At 45.2% G+C, this 19,221-nt stretch overlaps 1 protein-coding gene and 1 long non-coding RNA gene across 9 annotated transcripts in view; one reads left to right on the top strand and one right to left on the bottom strand.

Moving 5' to 3' along the window:
• Positions 1–96: 96 nt before the first annotated feature.
• The window catches only part of SLAMF6 (SLAM family member 6), a 32,163-nt gene continuing 13,038 nt past the window's right edge, over positions 97–19,221 (bottom strand). The window contains exons 2-8 of one of the 8 annotated variants that reach the window (XM_045086586.1): positions 9,572–9,904; positions 5,404–5,664; positions 4,849–4,977; positions 4,563–4,601; positions 3,417–3,493; positions 1,765–1,839; positions 97–417 (exon numbers count right to left, since the gene is read on the bottom strand). In XM_045086586.1, coding sequence (XP_044942521.1) covers positions 118–417; positions 1,765–1,839; positions 3,417–3,493; positions 4,563–4,601; positions 4,849–4,977; positions 5,404–5,664; positions 9,572–9,904 — 1,214 coding nt within the window. In that variant the 3' untranslated portion in view covers positions 97–117. Of the gene's footprint in view, positions 1,395–1,764; positions 1,840–3,416; positions 3,497–4,562; positions 4,602–4,848; positions 4,978–5,403; positions 5,665–9,571; positions 9,905–19,221 lie in introns of all 8 variants that reach the window. The other 7 variants (XM_004775869.3, XM_004775874.3, XM_045086589.1 and 4 more) reach the window with 7 other exon arrangements.
• LOC123393726 lies at positions 5,658–8,270 on the top strand. Its single transcript, XR_006608530.1, has 2 exons — positions 5,658–5,792; positions 6,183–8,270. It is a non-coding gene; the product is annotated as an uncharacterized LOC123393726 (long non-coding RNA).

Genomic DNA, 19,221 nt, shown 5'->3' with positions numbered 1-19,221 from the left:
CAGCAGAAGAGATGCTCACACTCACCGAGCTGTTCCGTGTGCTAAGCCCCAACACAGGGAGCTGCAGGTAGCTCGCCTTTAATTCTCACAAAACTCTACCACACATTCATTTATTTATTAAAAAGTATCTGTTGAACATTTTCTATGTGCCAGAGGCTCTGGATACAGAGATAAAATCATCATGGTCCCTTTCCTGGAGAGGGTACAGTAGAGTACCTTAAATAAAAATAAATATTTAATGGCATATGATAAATGACACATAAGGTGTGGCAGCATAACAGGGTTTAGGGTTAGGTCCAGTGGCCTGAAGGTCTTTCTTGGAGGGTAACATGTATATATTGAGACCTGTAGAGTAAGGAGGCAGGCAGAAAGGGTCTTGAGGCAGATGTGAGGAAACTCTCTCCTCTGATGGAGGGGCTGAAAGAGAATCAGAGAAGCCAAATCAGAGCGGGGCAGGGAGGGAGGCGTGATGGCTAAGGCTGCAGGTGGGCCAAGCCATCCAGAGCTACGGAGACTCGGTTTCTTTCTGAGTGCCTGGGAAGCCTTGCAAGGCCAATTTTAAGCAGTCAAGTGAAGGATCTGGTTTATATTAAAAATATTTCTCCAGCTGTCTTGTAGAGAATGGATCAGAGGGGGATAAGAGCAAAAACTGGGGAAATTTGAAATGTGCTTACTGTCACATTTCATGTTGGAGATGATCATGGGTTAATACAGGGTGGTGGATAAGGTTTGGAGAGAACGGGGTCCGTCTACAGTACATATTTGGGCCTGGTGATGGAACAGCTGAAGTCAAGGCTAACTCTGGTTCCTGGTTTGAGTAACAGGCCGATCCCCATTTTTCAGTCTAGGAGACCAGAGCTCAAGAGGTTGCAGAACATGTCCCAGGAGGTATGTCTATAAACCACATGTGAGGGTTTGGAAATAGGCCCAGCCAGTTCCAGAGACAACATACATAACAAATCCACTGTACTCCCTCCCAGTGAATCACAATCCAGCTTTCTAAAAGGGGAGGAGGGGTTGTCCTTGAATTATAACTCTCTGTCAAACACAACTCTGTCAGTTCCCAAAGAGAAAGTCAATGTCCAGGCTTGTTCACGGAAGCATGTTTTGGCCTGGAGCAGATTAGAACATGTTATTTGGATCACACGCTGGAAATGACGTTATTCCCAAGATGTTTGATGTACTTGAGCAGGTTCTAGTCCGAGGAACTGGAAGGGATAATCCTAAATATTCAAATTCTGTTGCCAGGCAGAAACCAAGCTGTGATCTCCCCGATGGGATCGGGAGAAGCTGTGTCACTCTGAGTCTGAGAAGAAGCTGAGTTCCTTTTGAGACCTCTCAACAACTTAAATGACATTGTTGAGGGCAGTTGTCCTGGAAGAAATAGGTTTACTCTAATGGAAAAAGGGAAAATGAAGTAGGTTAGTAGAGACCAGAGCCTCCCAGGCTACCTCTCATGCCTGTAGAGAAGGTCTGGAGAACACTAACTGGTGGATAAGGATATTGATAGCTAAGGCAAAGTTAAATTAAAATTTGAATTAAAAAAACTCATTAAATTCAGGTACATTGAAAACCTACTTATGGGTGGAGATCCTGAAATACAAGATAACTTCCTGGATATGTTTTGGTGATGTCCTGAGGCTTTCTATACCCTGCTGGTATTCTTGCATTTATAGAATGACCCCTTTACTTGTACTTTGACTGTAAACTTACAAGTCTGGGAGAGAGGTAAGATGTGAGAACAGGGGGCAATCATGGGCTTACCTCTTTGGACTGATGAACTGTGGAGTAAATGGTGGAGAAATCACTGCTTTTCACAGGTGTTGGGCTATTTATTTGCTGCAAAAAATAACCACACACATTTGTCTCACACAGACGAAGAGATGTTCATGCACAGATGCATTCTGAGGGAAGGCAATGTGATATAGAGGCATGATGTTGAAGTTCTTCAGGAGGAAAAGGCCAGAGACTGTGTGGCCAGAGGAGCTGGAGACCAAACACCATGAGCTCTCCAACCTGAGAAGTTTACTGACACGTCTTGAGGCCCACACAGAAGCACAACAGCCCAGCAAACCAGTAGCTCAAGAGCCAGAAAGGCGCAGAAGGGTGACCTTGTTGGTAGGTGGTGTGAACAAAAGGAAGGATTCTTTCCTGCCTCCAACTCTGCTCTCCTTCCTCCATTTTAAGAATGGATTCTATAGCTGAGGTGTACAAAAATATTGGGTCTTTTGTCTTAGATCTTTGCTCGTTACAACTGGAGGTATTGTCTGCTCTAGTGTGTCCCTTGACTCGAATTGCCTTGTCCTCATGCTGTTGGGTTCTCCTCAAGCCCGGGGAATGGAAAAGTAGGAGGAACCCCCCAGTCCGAAGAATGGTTCTGCTTGGAATACGAACACAGAAGTAACAGCAGAAGTGCCTGTGCTCACACGTTTTGACATTTAAAACTAATTAAGGAATATTTAAGATATTTATTTAAACCTCTGGGACACTGCAAAGTATAATTATTGCTAAAGAAAAAGTTAGAAAATTTGCTGGAGATTCATGTATTGGTTTGTTGAGGGCGATTCATCTTGTCTTCAGGATGACCTTGAAAGAAATGTCTGAATAAGCGAGAGTACCCCTTCTTGTTACCTGTCTTCAAGGGGCCTACCTTGCAAGTAACGGTGAGGGGCTGTGTGACATTTGACACTCACTTGGGGAATCTAAGACTTCTAGCTGGACCATTGCTCCCATGAGTTGGCGAATGCTGAGGTATCTTGGCTTACTTTCCAGAAGACGTATAGTATTATTCAGAAATGTTCACCTCCAGGTGCTTCACTTGGGTGCGGGGGGCGGGGCTGTGAAATTGCTGATGTGTGGCGGGAGAGTTCCTGGTGGCTGACCAAGGCCATCTGTTATGTTGCAGCGGGGGGAGAGGGTTGAAGCCTGCTCATGCCTTACCGTCTTCTACTGTTGCAAATCCTTGCCCCACTTCCTCTCTTGAGAGACTGTTTCTGAGTTCCCCTATTTCCACTGCATCCAGGGTAAGAAATCCCCTGCGACCGAATTGTCTGCTCTGGAAACTCTGACTTAAGTGAACTCTGATCCATTCAGCAACTATTTACTATGCATTGGGAAGAGAGAGGAAGACGTAATTTTCACTTCAGGTAGCTTGTAATTAAGCTGAAAAGGGACAAGACTTGCTGATGCATCAGCAGTTAGAGGACCATGTGAAGCAGGGTATGAGCAAACACACCATGGGGCTGAGCCCTGGGGGCTAGCTACGTCCCACATACAATGCCATGGCTCCTGCCACTGCCTCTCCTCTCCTTCACGGTGTGTGTCATTGGATTAGTCAGATGATTGTGGTGACAAGTTTGTGAATAAAGGCTATACAAATCATGGCAATGATGGAGTATAAAGCTGAAAAGACTCACCCTGTTTGGATGTGTGACATGAGCATACACGGTATTCCCTGGAGAGACGGAGACATAGTCTATGTTCCTTATGGTCTCTGCTGTTAACATAGGAAGGTGCAGTCAGTGTCCTGCTCTCCTGGGACCTTTGCCTACACCAGGGCACTTTTTGGCTCTAAAGAGGCAGTTGCTCAAGGCAATGCCCTTCCCTAGGGTTCATTCATTTTTGACAGTCTTTGAAGTTGTGGGTTGAATCAGAACCTTCTAAGCCATGTGTTCTATTTCTGACCTTACCTCTTAGAGGTACCCTAAAGCTTCGGAGTCTACCTCTGGGTTTGCACTGGGCCAGGGAGCTCCTGGACCAAATAGCACTGCCTATACAAGGGCTAGAGAACCTCCTTGGCTCCTTTAATGGAGCCAGATTAGGTCACATATATAATATTGTTAAACTTCTCAGATTATATTGTAAGTGATTATACTCTAGAGGATTATACTCTAGAGGACTGTATTATATTCTATTATTTATATTATATTCTATTATAGAAACTGGAGGCTCAGAAAGTTCAATTAACTTGGTACAAAGTCCAACAGGAAGTGATGGAACAGAAAGTGCTGCCTGCCTTCTGACTGTGAACCTCATGTTTGTCCTCTACACACAGTGTCATATCTCTCAGCCAGGAAATGAGACTCACAGCCAATCTGAAGCCAGAACCTGTGTTCCTGACTCTATATCATACTTTCTTTTTAGACTGCATCTACTCAGTGTTCAAACCTTGGCTGAAAGAGTGATGGGTCAAGCAGTTTGTCTTTGGACCTTTGATGCTCTAACCTTGTTCCTGCCCTAGGCTTGTTGGTTGATAATGGACAGGCCATGAACATTTCACTGGCACCTGGTTTCTCATCAGCAGGGCGGGGAATGACCTTAATCCCGCTCAAAGAAACTGAGTGAGTGACTGGTTTGCATGCTTGTAAGGGGTCCTTTAGGTCCCAGAGGGGAGAGACACGCATAGTAACAGGTCATATCCTTTTGCACCATCTGGTCCATCTCGATAATGACATTCCGACTCCCTCCTCTCTCATTATGCAGCCCTCTGACTAGCCCTTTCCTCCTCCATTAGGCTCTCCCCATCTGTTCTATGATTGGGAGCTAAGATTCTGCAAGCTCACCAGGACTCTGGGTTTGTGGAGTAGAGAAATGAAAGATGCCTGAAAAATAAAATCAGGTAAATTGAAATTTGTGAGTGTAGTGAGAGAGGCTCCCACACCCTACCCCATGCCCACAGGTGTCTCTCTAGAGGATGTGGGGGAGGTGGGCTGCACGGGAAGTGCAATGCAGCTAGACCTTGAAGCTTGGTTGGGCATTTGCCGGTCGGACCCACTCCCCTTAGAAACTTAGCAGGTCTTTGGTCGCATCCCAGGGGTTGTCCCAGTGGACGAGCCTCCCTCCTTTTACCTGTCCTCCACAAACGATCTTTTTTCCTCCAAACAAGTAACCCCACAGTGATGGCTGTGCACATCAAAACAACCACAACCACAGTTACAATCCACTTGGCATCAGGCTGATTTTTCGTACTCAAAACACCTGAAAAAGGAGAAAGGAAGTTGCATTTGAGACACAGGGAGTGTTTTCCTCCGAGCCTCTGCTGAGCCTCGTTTAGGCCCCCTTTTGGGGGCTGGCTAGGCTCTGGCTCTGGGTCGATTTTCTGAGAGTGGGAGTCAGACAGGACAGGAGCCTGCTAGAGCCAGAGTGGGGAGCAGTTCTGACTCCCCAGGGACCTTGCTCCTGAGCTTTGAGAGAGCTGGAGGTGGGGTTGGGGAGGGAGGGAGGAAGGCGAGGCCTCTGGAGGTGGTGAGAGGCACAGAGCCTGCAGGAGTGTCTGAACTCTCCTAACAGTGTTCGGCTGCCTCCCACGGGGCCACTGTTCTGGGGAATCACCTTGGGCAGGAGGAACACACCCCACCCCACAGCTGCTCAAAGCTCCCAGAGGCACCAGAGACAGACTGTTACCTTCGCAGAGTCTCTGTGTGGAGACAGAGAGGGATATGTTGCTGACAGGATTCTCAGCTATGCAGGTGAACTCCTGTTCCCCGGAATTCCTGGAGTCCCAGGAGATGGAGAGGTTTGCTTCATTTACAGATGTGTTTCCTACAACCTGCCACCTTATGAAGGTGTCCTTTGAGTTCTCCACAAAGCAGGTCAGATGGATCTCACAGGTCCCAGTCTCAGACAGCCAAGTGTGACTGGCAGTTTGTACGTTCCTCAGCCGTCCTGCGAGCAGAGAGAAGACCCGAACTAAGAACAAATGGCTTGCTTCAGCCCTCTGTGAAAAATATCCTTCCCGCCACGGAATGATTCTGCATTCCACTCAACACTCCAAGTTATGGTCTGTGTACTCTGTAAGTCAGTCGGCTTCTATTGCTTAATTGACGACACCAAGGTCTGGGGTGACCAAATGATGAAGGGCTTCCACACGAGACAGAGCAGCCAGAGGGAGAAGCGGGTAGAGACACACCAGGGCAGCCACCGACTCGTTAGATGATTTGGGCTGCCTGATTTACTCTCTGGGCCCAGTTTATTCCTGGAGTCCCTTCTAGCCTTGCACATAGCCTCGTGTAAAGACATTTGGGGGTTCTGCTGAGGGTCGACTGTACTTGAGCCAGGGCAGAAGCCAGGAGACCAGACTCAAGAACCCTGTTTCCTCAACCATCACAATTCCCTTCCCCGGGTTGGGATGGGAAATAAAAGCTTAACGTCCTTGCGGAACTGTATTTCTCACCAATCTGCAGGAATCCCGGACTCACTGTATCGGTGCTGGCTCCCACGGTGGCAAAGAGACTCTGGTGTGGAACACCAGCAAGTCACAGAGGGAAATGTTGAGAATCGAGAAACCAGGGAAAGGAGGGAAACTGAACGAGCGAGCAACTCGAGGGAGCAAGAAGTACATTCAGACACGTGAGAGAACATCTGCTGTGGGAATTTCTGAGAGCAGAGGCCAGAAAATATTGGCTATTAAGAGGTCAGTAGCTGTGAATCAACAGGGAAATGGGAAAGTACAGAAAAGGCCACCGACATGGACTTGGCCGGAGGGTAATGGTGACCCAGAGAAGAACTTCATGACCCCCCTGCCCCCACCGGATCTGGTAGGAAGAGATTGAAGGATGCTCCAAGCTTTGTTAATGGAGCAGGAGGTGGGACATATTTCTAGAGGAAGGAGATTTTGTGTAATGGCAAGTGTCGGATTTGGAGTTAGGAAGACCTAGGTTAGACTCATGGCTTTGTCGCTTACTGGTTACACGACCACGGATAGGTTTTTAATCTCTCCGAACCTCAGTTTCCTTATCTGTAAAACTGGGCAATAATACCAACTCCTTAGGGAATTATGAGGATTAATTGAGACTGTGCCTAGCACAGCAATGGCAAATATTTGGCATGAATGCCACATTTCCCTCAATTTGTGTCCGCGGCTGACCTCAATCTATCTTGTTACCTTTTTCCAATTAATGAATATAAAATTGCCCACATGGCATTTCCGCTTGGATATAATGTGTGTCTCAAACCCAGCATGTTCAAAAGCATTCCGGTTTTTCTCTCCCAAGCCTGCTCAGTCCGTAGCCTTCAGCACCCTTGTTGGTAATCGCCTTTCGGGTTGCCAAAAACCCCGGAGCTGATTCACCGCTTCCTCTGATACCATATCAGGACATCCTTGTGGCTTTACCTCCTAACTATACCCAGAGTCCAGCCCCTTCTCCTTACCTCCACGGCTACCACCCTGGTGCAAAGCACCGGCAACTCTTGCTTGGCTTGTCACAGTGGCCTAATTGGGAGTTGGCTTCTACTGCTGTCCCCTGGAGCCTATTCTTAAGAGAGCAGTCAAAGGGATACATTAAACAAGTAAGCCAAATCATATTACTGCTCTTCAAAATGCTCTGATGGTCCTCAGCCTCACAGAGTAGAAGGCAAAGTATCTGTGATGGTTCTCAGAGCCTTCGCAGACATGGCCCCTATTTCTTTAGTGATCTTGTTTCCTGTTACTCTCCCCTCGCTCTGCTCCTTGGTGTTGGTCCTCCTTAGTGTTCTTTGAGCATGCTGGGCACAGGGAATGCCTATGCTAGATGGTTCTTCATTCAAACATCTACATGGCTCACTTTTTCACCTCCAACAGGTCTTGGCTCAAAAGCTATTTACTCAGAGGCCTGTTTTGATCACCCCATTTAGAAATCACCCCTGTTCCCTGGCACTCCGGAGCCAAGAGGCTCTGAGAAAGGATTGGCATTGAACGTGGGGAGTATGGTTATTGCAGAGGAAGTCACGCTTGGTCTTCTGAAGAATGGCAGAAGAACATTGTCTCAACAAGTATAGTGGAGCCCAATATGGGGTCTATTCTCAGATTCTCTCCAGGGTCCTAGCTCTGCCTTGATAGTCCTGGTCACCCTGCGTGATTCTGCTTGTAGTGGGTTGAATGATGACACCCTCCCTTCCCCATCCCTCGGCCAAAGATATCCCCCTGTCCTAATTCCCAAAATCTTCTTTGGAGAAGGGTCTTTGCAGATGTAATTAAGTGAGATGAGGAGAGGATTCTGGATTATCTGGAGGGGCCCTAAATCCAATGGCAAGGGTCCTTGTAAGTGGAAAACAGAGATATTTGAGACAGAAGAGGAGATCACACAGGGAGAGGAGGATGCAGAGACTGGCGTGATGCTGTCACAGACCAACAAACACCAAGGAATGCCAACAACACCCAGAAGCTGGAAGAAGCAAAGAACCGATTGCCCTCTAGGGCCTCCAGAGGGAAGGTGTGGCCCTGCCCACACCTTGATTTTGCCTGTAAGGCCTCTGGAATTGTGAGAGAATAAAATTTCTGTTGTTTTAAGCCACCATATTTGTGGCGTTTTGTTTTGGCAGCCTCAAAAAACGAGTACACTGTCCCAGGGTGATTTTGCCCCTTTGGTTGGAATTCCTCTTGCAGACCTTTCTAGACAATCTCTCTTTCCCATCATATTTACATGTTCTGCGTCCTATTCTTTTAGGGACACGACTTTGACCAATCTAAAATGGTAAATCCTTTTGGGGGGTTCTAAAGGTTCACTTGTAACCTATTTGTGGTGACATTTTATTTTAACTAAAGTGCTTTTTTTGGATTACATGTCTTAACACAAAGGACTCTGGGTGAATTTTAGATACCATGGATTCTGGAGGAGATAAGAATTATAGAATCTTGGTGGCCTTTAAAGTTGCCAACTGAATGCTTGGATCTCCTGTACAACATCCCCACCAAGTTACTGTCTTAAAGCCATTCATGACATCTCTGAACCGCATTGATTGCCAAAAGGAGGTTTTCCCCTACCCCAATCTGATTCATAAGCTGTCTCGTAGTTTTTATAACTTTATGTTGAGGACCTGAGCCATCTGGGGGAAATATTGTTAGAAATTAAATAACCTTGAGATGCCTGGGTGGCTCAGTTGGTTAAGCATCTCCCTTCAGCTCAGGTCATGATCAAAGTGTCCTGGGATCAAGTCCCACATCGGGTTCCTTGCTAAGTGGGGAGTCTGCTTCTCCCTCTGCCTGCTGCTCCCACCGCTTGTGCTCTTTCTCTCTCTGACTAATAAATAAATAAATAAAAATCTTAAAAAAAAAAGTTAAACAACCTTGATAGAAAATATCTTTCTTATTATCCCCTCATCTTTACAGGGCACTATTTTCTACACTGATCACTCTGCGGGGGCAGAGCGGCCTTCGTGTAAAAGGAGGCATCATGTCAGGCACTGTCTCCATGACTGCCGGCAGGTTGCTGGCACTGACTCGAGGCCTCAGGCGTAAGGGTGGCACCTGCCTCATGACGCTGTTGTGAAGAATATACTAGAGATACAAGTAATGCACAAAGTAAGAGAGTCACAGTGACTTCACTTCTGCTACTTCTGGAGACGTGCTGGTCAAGAGGAACTGTTTTACGGTGTGAGCGAGAGTGATGGCATCTGAAGCCAGGAGTTACAAGACTTACGTTCTCTTCTCCACTCTGCCACGAACTGGTGGGCTTGCTTTTCTGCCAGACCTCAGTTTGACCACAAAGCCATGCCTTTTACCACTAGGCTACAGTGCGTCCCTGTGGTCACATAGGATCTGACCTCCGTAGTATCTTTCAGCCCATACACAATTAAACCCCACGCTTTGACTCACTGAAGACCTGCAGAGTGTAACAGGAGAACTCTTTAGAAGTCTGAATGGTCATCTGGGCGCAGTAACGTCCTGCGTCTGCCCCGGTCAGGTTGCTGAGTCGTAGGGAGTAGTTCTCCGCCGGCTGCAGTCGATCTTTCCATTCTGGGTCAGTCACGAAGAAGTTGGAATCTGAGACAGCTTTCGGCAGTATGAAGGCGATGGAGTTTCCATTGTGAAGCCAGGTGGTGGACTGAATACCCGTCGGCACAGGAGGCTTCAGGGAAAGAGTTACCGCCTCCCCCAAGACCCCATTCACTCTCAGTGGCTTTGAGCTGTCTTGCGAAGCTGTGTTCCCTGTAAGCACAGAAGGGAAACAGCTATGACCATCCCCTCGGCCTACCCCTGCTCCCCACACCCTTTCCCCTAACTCTACCCATCTGCGAGAGCCTTCTGATACCCAAGCCCAGAGATGGGAGGTAGACAGACAGGGGTTAGGAGAAGTGCTGAAACGGACAATCACAGAGGTTCTACCCCCAACAAAATGTGTGGCGTTCCTGGATCATGGACAGTTGGCCCAGATGGTTCTGGCCCGCTCCACCCTCCCACACGAACCAGTCACTCCTGGGTCTGACTCCAGCTTCTCAGTTCTCTGGGCATGAGGTGGACGGGGACACGGAACTTCATCTACGCCCTGGCATGGGCTCTAGAAACCACCAGTCTTTGCTGATGACGTTTAACAAAAGCTCAACCCTTACCGATTACCTACTCTGCTCAACGTAGTATGTTTGTGGGGCTTAGAGGACTGATCATGAGAATTTATAGCTCTTCTTATCCATTATTTCCTTTGATGCTGGTACAATTCTGGGAGGCAGGTCGGATGGATATTACTATCCCCATTTATAGATAAAGGAACTGAGGCATGAAGAGTTTAACTCATTTCCCCAGTGAGTTGTCCAGATAAAGAATATGAGTCAGAATTCAAACCTAACTATTCTGACTGCACGACTTTGTGCTCTTTTTATGATACCAGAAGATACCTTTTCTATTCTCAAAAAGATTATAGTGTAATTGAGGAGATAAAACTGATAAAGATCAAAGTAATATATATAAGAAGCTCCTGGGTGGTTCAGACACTTCAGTTCAAGTGTCTGACTGTTGATTTTGGCTCAGGTCATGATCTTAGGGTGTGGGGATCGAACCCCACATCGGGCTCCGTGCTCGTGTCAGTTGTCTTAGCCCTTCTACCCTCTAGTAACCACATGGGTGAGTATCACAAGCAAAATCTCGAGCAAAGATTTATTTTGCTTTTATTTTTATTATTGATTCCATTTATTGAAAGTTTAAAACCGGGCAAAACAAATCTGCTGCTAGAAGTCAGGACAGTGGTCCCCTTTGAGGAGGAAGGAGAGAGCAGGTAGAAGGGAGCGTAGACAGGGAATTCTGGGCTGCTGCTAACGTTCTATTTCTTGACCTGTGACTTGATACACAGATTTATTCATTTTATGACATTTCATTGAGTTCACACTTAGGATTTGTATAGTTTTCTCACAGTGTGTTATATTTCTTTTATTTTTTTAAAATCTAAATTCAATTAATTAACACATAATGTCTTACTAGTTTCAGAGGTATCGTGATTCGCCAGCTGCATTTAACACTCAATGCTCATCACATCAAGTGGTCTCCTTAATGCCCATCCCCCAGTTACCCCAGCACCTCCCCCACCTCCCCTCAGCAACCCTCAGTTTGTTTCCTAGAGTTAAGGGTTTCTTATGATTTGTCTCCCTCTCTGATTTTGTCTTATTTTATTTTTCGTTCCCTTCCCCTGTGTCCCTCTGCTTTGTTTCTTAAATTCCACATATGCGTGAACTCATATAATTGTTTTTCTCTGATTGACTTATTTCCCTTAACATAATATCCTCTAGTTCTATCCACGTCATTGCAAATGGCAAGAATTCATCGTTTTGGAAGGCTGAGTAATATTCCGTTGTGAGATATACATATATATCTATACTCACATATTTATCCACTCATCTGTTGATGGGCATCTTGTAGGAGAATGAAATTGGACCATTTTTTCACACCACACACAAAAATAAACTCAAAATGAACGAAAGACCTAAATGTGAGACAAGAATCCATCAAAATCCTAGAGGAGAACATAGGCAGCAACCACTTTGACCTCAGCTGCAGCAGCTTTTTACTAGACACGTCTCCAAAGGCAAGGGAAATGAAAGCAAAAATGAACTACTGGGACTTCATCAAGATAGTTGCACAGCAAAGGAAACAGTTGATAAAACTAAAAGGCATCCCACAGAATGAGAAAAGATACTTGCAAGTGTCTTATCTGATAAAGGGCTAGTATCCAAGATCTATAAAGAACTTAACAAACTCAACACCCCCAAAAAACCAAATAATCTAGTCAAGACATGGGCAGAAGATGTGAATAGACATTTCTCCAAAGAAGACATCCAAATGGCCAACAGACACATGAAAAAATACTCAACGTGACTTGCCATCAGGGAAATGCAAATCAAAACCATAGTGAGATACCACCTCACACCAGTCTGAAAGGCTAAAATTAACCAGTCAGGAAATGACAGGTGTTGGCAAGGATGTGGAGAAAGGGGAACCCTCCTACATTATTGGTGGGAACACAAGCTGGTGTAGCCACTCTGGAAAACAGTATGGAGGGTCCTCAGAAAGTTGAAAATAGAGCTACCGTACGACCCAGCAATTGCACCAGTAGATATTTACCTAAAGGATACAAACATAGTGATCAGAAGGGGCAGCTGCACCCCAGTGTTTATAGCAGCAACCTCCATAATAGCCAAACTATGGAAGGAGTCACTGTGTGTTATATTTCAGTTAAAAATGTTAGAACAACAACAACAAAAAAATCAAACCAAAAGAGTTACAATGGCCTATAAGGACCAAAATAATTTGCTCATTTTTATCTCTCCGAACTAACTTCCTATCCCTCTCCCCAGACTGGTTCACTTTGCTCCAACTCTACGGGCCTGGCTATCCTTGACTAGACTAGGGCTCACACATGTGCAGTTCCCCCCGTCTGGAAGCCCTCCCCCCAGGGGTGCATGGGGCTCACTTTTTCACCTCAAAAAGGTATTTAATGCACACATTCCCTTCCAAAGAGGACCACTCTTCCCTCATCACCAGCTGCCCTTTCTTAATATTTAAATTCAGTTTCATTACCATACACTGTATCATTGGTTTCGGGGGTAGAATTTATGATTCATAGATTGCATATAACACCCAATGCTCATAACATCGAGTGCCCCCTTCTTAACGCCTATTCCCCCCACCCACCTCCCCTCCAGTGACCCTCAGTTTGTTTCTCAGAGTTAACTCTCTAATGTTTTGTCACCCGCTCTGTTTTCATCTGATTTTATTTCTCCTTTCTTCCTGCTATATTCATCTGCTTTGTTTCTTAAATTCCACATATGAGTGAAATCATGTGGTATTTGTCTTTCTCTAAGTGACTTATTTCCCTTAGGATAATACCTTCTAGTTCTATCCATATCACTGCAAATGGCAAGATGTCATTGTTTTTGATGACTGAGTAATATTCCACTGCACATATATACCACATCTTCTTTATCCATTCATCTGTCAAAGGACATCTGGGCTCTTTCCATACTTTGGCTATTGTGGACATTGCTGCTATAAACATTGGGGTGCTGTGTCCCTTCGAATCACTATGTTTATATTCTTTGGGGTAAATGCCCAGTAGTGGAATTGCTGGTTTGTAGGGTAGCTCTATTTTTAACATTTTCGAGGAACCTCCATGCTGTTTTTCCAGAGTGGCTGCACCAGCTTGCATTCCCACCCTTATACATTCTGCTGCCCTTGAATTTATTTTCTCCATAATGCTTACCATTTAGCATACTTTATAATTTTCATTTTTAAAAAAATTCTCTCTCCCTTCCACTAGAATGTAAGGTCTATGAGAGCAAAGATTTTTGTGTGTTTTTCATTGTTGTGATCACTCTGGAACAATATTTGGCACGTTGTAGGTACAGATGACTCATTCAATGAGTATTTGTAAGGAGTTTGGGAGTACCCTGGGGCCCGAGGACTCCCCAGGAACTGTTGCCTCTCTGCCGAGCATATTCTTTGAAATCTCCTTTTTTAAAAATTGATCGCAATTATGCATTTAACGAGACATTCTTCTACTATTTGCTTAGTTCTATGGTAACTCAGTGAATGAAGCCTTAGAAATCATGGCATTCAGACGATATGTATTAGATTCCTTTTATGGACCAATTTTGGGGCTAAAGATTGGGAATGTGAATAGAAAATGTTGGTCTTCTGGGCTTACTATGTGGAAGAGGAGTCCGGTAGGTAAGGGAGTAGTTTTGGTGCAGTGAGCTAGCCCCTGAGCTAGGATGGGCTGACCTCTGCACTGCCTGGTACCGGGTACACTCAGTACCAAATCCTTCTTTCTTTTTGTTGTTATTATGAAATGGTTTTCCTCTCTTTTCCAGAATCTTGAGAATAGGGATTGTGCTTTTTCTCTCTATCCCTAGCACATAGCACCCTTTCTAGCTCAATAAATGCCGTGCTCTGTGGGGCAAAGAAGTGAGCATCAGGGGCTGGGAGAGTTGCGGGTTGTCAGGGAACACTTCACAGGGGAGAAAGCATTGTGGCAGGGTTTAAATAAAAACAAGAGGTTCCCAGCGCTTAATTATTTGTGATTCTTCCAAGAATGCCCTCCCTGCTCTTTCTCTGCTCTGTTATTCCTTTTGTCTGAAATGTCCTTCCTCGCCTTTTCCACCTGGCGAGTTCCTAGTTATTGCTTCAAGGGTGAGCTCAAATATCTGTTGGCCTCTGCTTATATTTGTGGAGAGTTTGCTTGGGCACAAGGTAATGAGAAAGGAGTCCATAACAGCAGAAGAGACAAAGTGGGAGAAGGTGGAGGAAGGGAAGATAGTGGTCCCTGAAGGTCTACAAATAAAGAAAAAGGCTGGAGGCACTTTGCTTGGGGAAGGTGAAGGACAGAAATTCTAGAAAAAATGTCTCAAAACCCTTCTGTGAGGCTTTGGACACAAGGAGAGAAGATTCTTCAGGGCCCAGGTGATTTTGTCCCCAGTGAACCCCACAACTCAAAAAAATCTTCAAAGCTTCTGCCTAGCTATCAATTGTGTCTTTTAGAAACTAGCTAAAGAATTGTTGGAACAGGAAAAGAAACGTTTTGAGTAGGATCCCTTCTGCCCCCCGCCCCCAGGGCAGGCCTGGGCAGATGATTCATAAAGCGCCTAACGGTTAACTCAGATTCATCACAGTTTTAAAAATCCCTGCCCTGGGAGAGCATAAGCCTCTTGAGCATAACATGCATAACTGTATGTATAGGCATATTTTCTGAGTATGCGTGCGCAACTCTATGTCTGCCCATGACGTGTGATGAGGAGCAACTCCCCCCGAATATTCATCCCAGACCCCAATGAGAGGATTCTGCTTATCTACAAATTTAATGCAATCGCTGTCAAAATGCCAACAGCATTTTTCATAGAACTAGAACAAAAAATCCTAAAATTTGTATGGAACCACAAAAATCCCTGAAGAGCCAAAGCAATTCTGAAAAAGAAGAACAAAGCTGGAGAATCACAATTCCAGATTTCAAGATACACTACAAAGTTGTAGCAACCAAAACAGTATGACACTGGCCCAATACAGACACAGAGATCAATGGAACAGAAGAGAGAGCCCAGAAATAAAACCAGGTTATATGGTCAGTTAATCTTCAACAAAGGAAGTAAGAATATACAATGGGAAAAAGACAGTTTCTTCAAAAAGTGATGGGAAAACTGGACAGTTACATGCAAAACAATGACACTGGACCACTTTCTTATTATACCATACACAAAAATAAACCCCAAATGGATTAAAGACCTAAATGTGAGACCTGATAAGATAAAATTCCTAGAAGAAAACAAAGGCAGTAATGTCTTTGACACCAGCCATAGAAATATTTTTCTAAGTATGTCTCCTTTGGCAAGTAAAATTAAATGATTGGGGCTATACCAAAACAAAAAGCTTTTGCACAGTGAAAGACACCATCAACAAAACAAAACGACAACCTATTGAATGGGAGAAGATATTTGCAAATGACATATCTGATAAAAGATTAGTATCCAAAATCTATAAAGAACTTATACAACTCAACAGCTCCAAAACAAATAATCCAATTTTTAAATGGGCAAAAGACATGAACAGACATTTCTCCAGAGAAGACATCCAAATGGCCCACAGACACATGAAAAAATGCTCAACGTCACTCACCATCAGGGAAATGCAAATCAAAACCACAATGAGATACCACCTCACATTTGTCAGAAGGGCTAAAATCAAAGGCACGAGAAATAAGTGTTGCTAAGATTGTGGAGAAAAAGGAGCTCTCCTGCTCTATTGGTGGGAACGCAAACTGGTGTTCCCGCTGTGGAAAACAGTATGGATATTTCAGTTCCTCAGAAAATTAAAAATAAAATTATCATATGATCCAGTCATTTCACTACTGGATATTTACATCGAGAAAATAAAAATACTAAGTCTAAAAGATATAGGCACCACTCTATCTGTTATTGCAGCATTATTCACCATAGCCATGACACAGAAGCAACCCAAGTGTCCATCCACAGATGAAGGGATTCAGATGTGGCATATGCACACAATGGAGTATTATTCAGTTGTAAAAAAAGAATGAAATCTTGCCATCTGCAACAACAGAGATGGATCTAGAGGGTATAATGCTAAGTGAAATGGGTCAGGCAGAGAAATATAAATACCATATGGTCTCACTCACATGTGGAATTTAAAGAGCAAAATAAATAAAAAAAGAGACAAACCGAAAAGCAGACTCCTAACCCTAGAGAGCACACTGCTGGTTACCCAAGGGGAGGTAGGTTGGGGGGAGGGCTAACGTAGGTGAAGGGGATTAAGAATGCACTTATCCTGATGCACACTGAGTGATGTGTGCGATTGCTGAAACGCTACATTATACATCGGGAACAAATATAACACTGTATGTTAATTATACTGGAATTTTAAAAGATTGCGTTAAAAGAAAGGAAAGAAGGAGGCTGCTTGCTCCTGTCTGGGGAGTCACGACTTTGGAGATTCTCCATGTTCTCTTTATTTGCTGCAAATAAAGAAGACTTCATAAGGCATCTCCAGCTAGTGTAGTCTCTCTCTATAACTCACCATGGGGCTGACCCACATGGGGCCAGTAACAAAGTCTGATGACCCAGATGGATTCTTGTCCTTTGGTGGTTCTGCCCTCTAGTTCCCTGGTTTCTGAGGAGCAGAGCAGAGGACAGTGGCATCTCGCCCTGGGCTAACCCATTCAAACTCCTGGGGACTGGCCGGGCTTGGATTCCTCAAGGGGCTTTCCCTCCTCGGTGCTTGTAACTGCCACCAGTGTTGGGACCGCCCCTGAAATCCAGTGGCCACACTGAGTGTGTTTATTCAAAATGATTGCTGCTGGCATAAGCTGGGTCGACAGCACAGGCTTTAGAGGTAAATTAGAATCACCTCACAAAGTCTGGGTAAATCGGGAAAGACAGGAAGCTGGTGTCACCTGGCTCTTCAAGAGGCTTGGACGTTCCAGCCTGGTGAAACCAGAGCTTTTCTTTAAAGACCAGTCCACAGGCTAAATTTGGTTGGTCCCTTTGTCAAGGACCCTGGATACTATGTTCTGATATCCGGGGCTTAGAGTCTGGGAGATTTCTAGACATCTCTGCCCTGGCTGACCTAATATGTGTGTCATATGCTTTTAGTCAATAGACCATTGCTGACTGGCTCACTCCCCTGGGGTTTGGCCTTTGTGTACCTTGTCCTTCCTTTCTCTTTCTTTACCGGCAATCTGTAAGTAGAGGTCCCCTGTTCTCTGGTTTATTTCCCTTTTTACTAACTGATAAGATAGAAATCTCAGACTCCTTGGCAGTCTCCCAACATCTTTTAAGAAGCCACTGGGGCACCTTTCTTTCTCTAGCTTTTCTCTTAAGGACAAGCCACTGGAGTCTTAAATATTCTGTGAGCAAGATGGCGTGGCATTCGCATCACCACTACTCACTGTAAGTTACCTTTGTAGGTTAGAGGGAGACTCTAAGGAAAATTCCCAGAACGTGGGACAAGTTCCATTCTGAGGGAAAGACTGTGGACTGTAACCTCCAGGACTGGAAGGTGTTTGGATACTCCCCCTGGACTTAAAAGCAAGTGATCTCCTTTTGCAACATAGCCTGACCACAACGTACTGTAGAGGACTGAGAAAAATGGCCAGGGAATGGAACTTTAAATTTCAATAACACATTGCAATTAAAAGTATTTTGTAGAAAGGTAAGAAAATGGGAAGGGAGCCTATATGTTCAACGCTTTATGCCACTATATTGAAATGAAGGTTTACAAAGGAAATGTAAAATTTGTAAGATTAAGGTGGAACCTAAAACCTCAAAAATACTTCCCATATTAAATCCGATGAAGAACTAGTCCTTTAAGTCAGAGGACATAAAAGCTAGAAACAGTTCGCCTCAAATCCCTTCTACATTTCCAAGTCAGCCATGAAGTCGTAATAAGCCTCTGCCTTATTTCCCTGGTACCCAGATCTTCAGTGACACCTAGACCCCAGTTCTGCCAACCCTGTTAGTGCCAACCCCTGGTTTCCCATTAACTGCCCCCCCACCCAAGCAGGTCCCAATATCTCCTCCCTTACTAGATAGGACTACTAGATTAAGGACCCACTTCCAGAATATTCCATTTGGACAAGTTCCTAATGGTCACAGGCGTCTCATTAATGTCCTCTTTTCAACATCACACCTGTGCGACTGGAAGACACACCTGGGGACTACGAGCTCATCTAGTTGAATTCATAAATTGGCTGCATATTTTCTATGCACATCCCCGTCTGGGCGGACATCCAAGCTTTACCAACCATCCTCCTAAAGCCAGAAGAACAGTCGGTGGGAGTGACAAAAGCCAGAGAAGGGGCTGAAAGGGACTATCGGCCTGGGTCGTGGTCCCAGAGAGAGTGAAGAGGGAGTGCCAGGAGTTGTCCCTCAGTGGGATCCTGACTCCTTAGATGGGAGAGAGGATTTATATGGCTTTTCTGGAGCCTGCTTTTGAAATATATGCAAGAAGTGGGTAGACCTCCTATAAATCATCCAAATTGAGGGAGAGTCACCAGGGAAAAAATGCAAAATCACCAGCCTTCTCAGGCTCCAGAATTAGTCTGAGATAACCTACAAATTGGGCCCTCAAGGCACAAGGTAGCCAAAGTGGTCCTTAATACCTATTTCATATCTCAAAAGCACTCCAGAAATCTGTAGAAAACTTCAAAAACTGACCATAGGTCCCCAAACTGACTCCGCTCAGCTAGCAGAAGCAGCCTTTGGGGTGTTCAATGCGGATGCGGGCGGGGTGGGGGGAGTTAGCGGGAGAGCGGTCCAGAAAGCTGAAAAGTGAGCTGCCTTCTGACAGTGGTGCTCCAGGCCACTTGAGGTAACCCAGGCTCAGGAAGGAAGACGTTGTGGGTGACTGTCCCCGGCCCCTCTGCCAACCTGCGCCCCACCCGTGGGATCAAGAGGCAGCTGACAGAGTTGGGTTACGGTCAGGGGGCCTCCTGTAAACGGAAGGGCAATGGAGACAGAAGTGCTCACTCCACC

Source organism: Mustela putorius, unplaced genomic scaffold (genome assembly GCF_011764305.1).
Source record: "Mustela putorius furo isolate JIRA1106 unplaced genomic scaffold, ASM1176430v1.1 tig00000997_pilon_pilon_pilon, whole genome shotgun sequence".
Taxonomy (NCBI): domain Eukaryota; kingdom Metazoa; phylum Chordata; class Mammalia; order Carnivora; family Mustelidae; genus Mustela; species Mustela putorius.
Note: the sequence above shows the minus strand (reverse complement) of the source record. Positions and strands in the feature narration are given on the sequence as shown.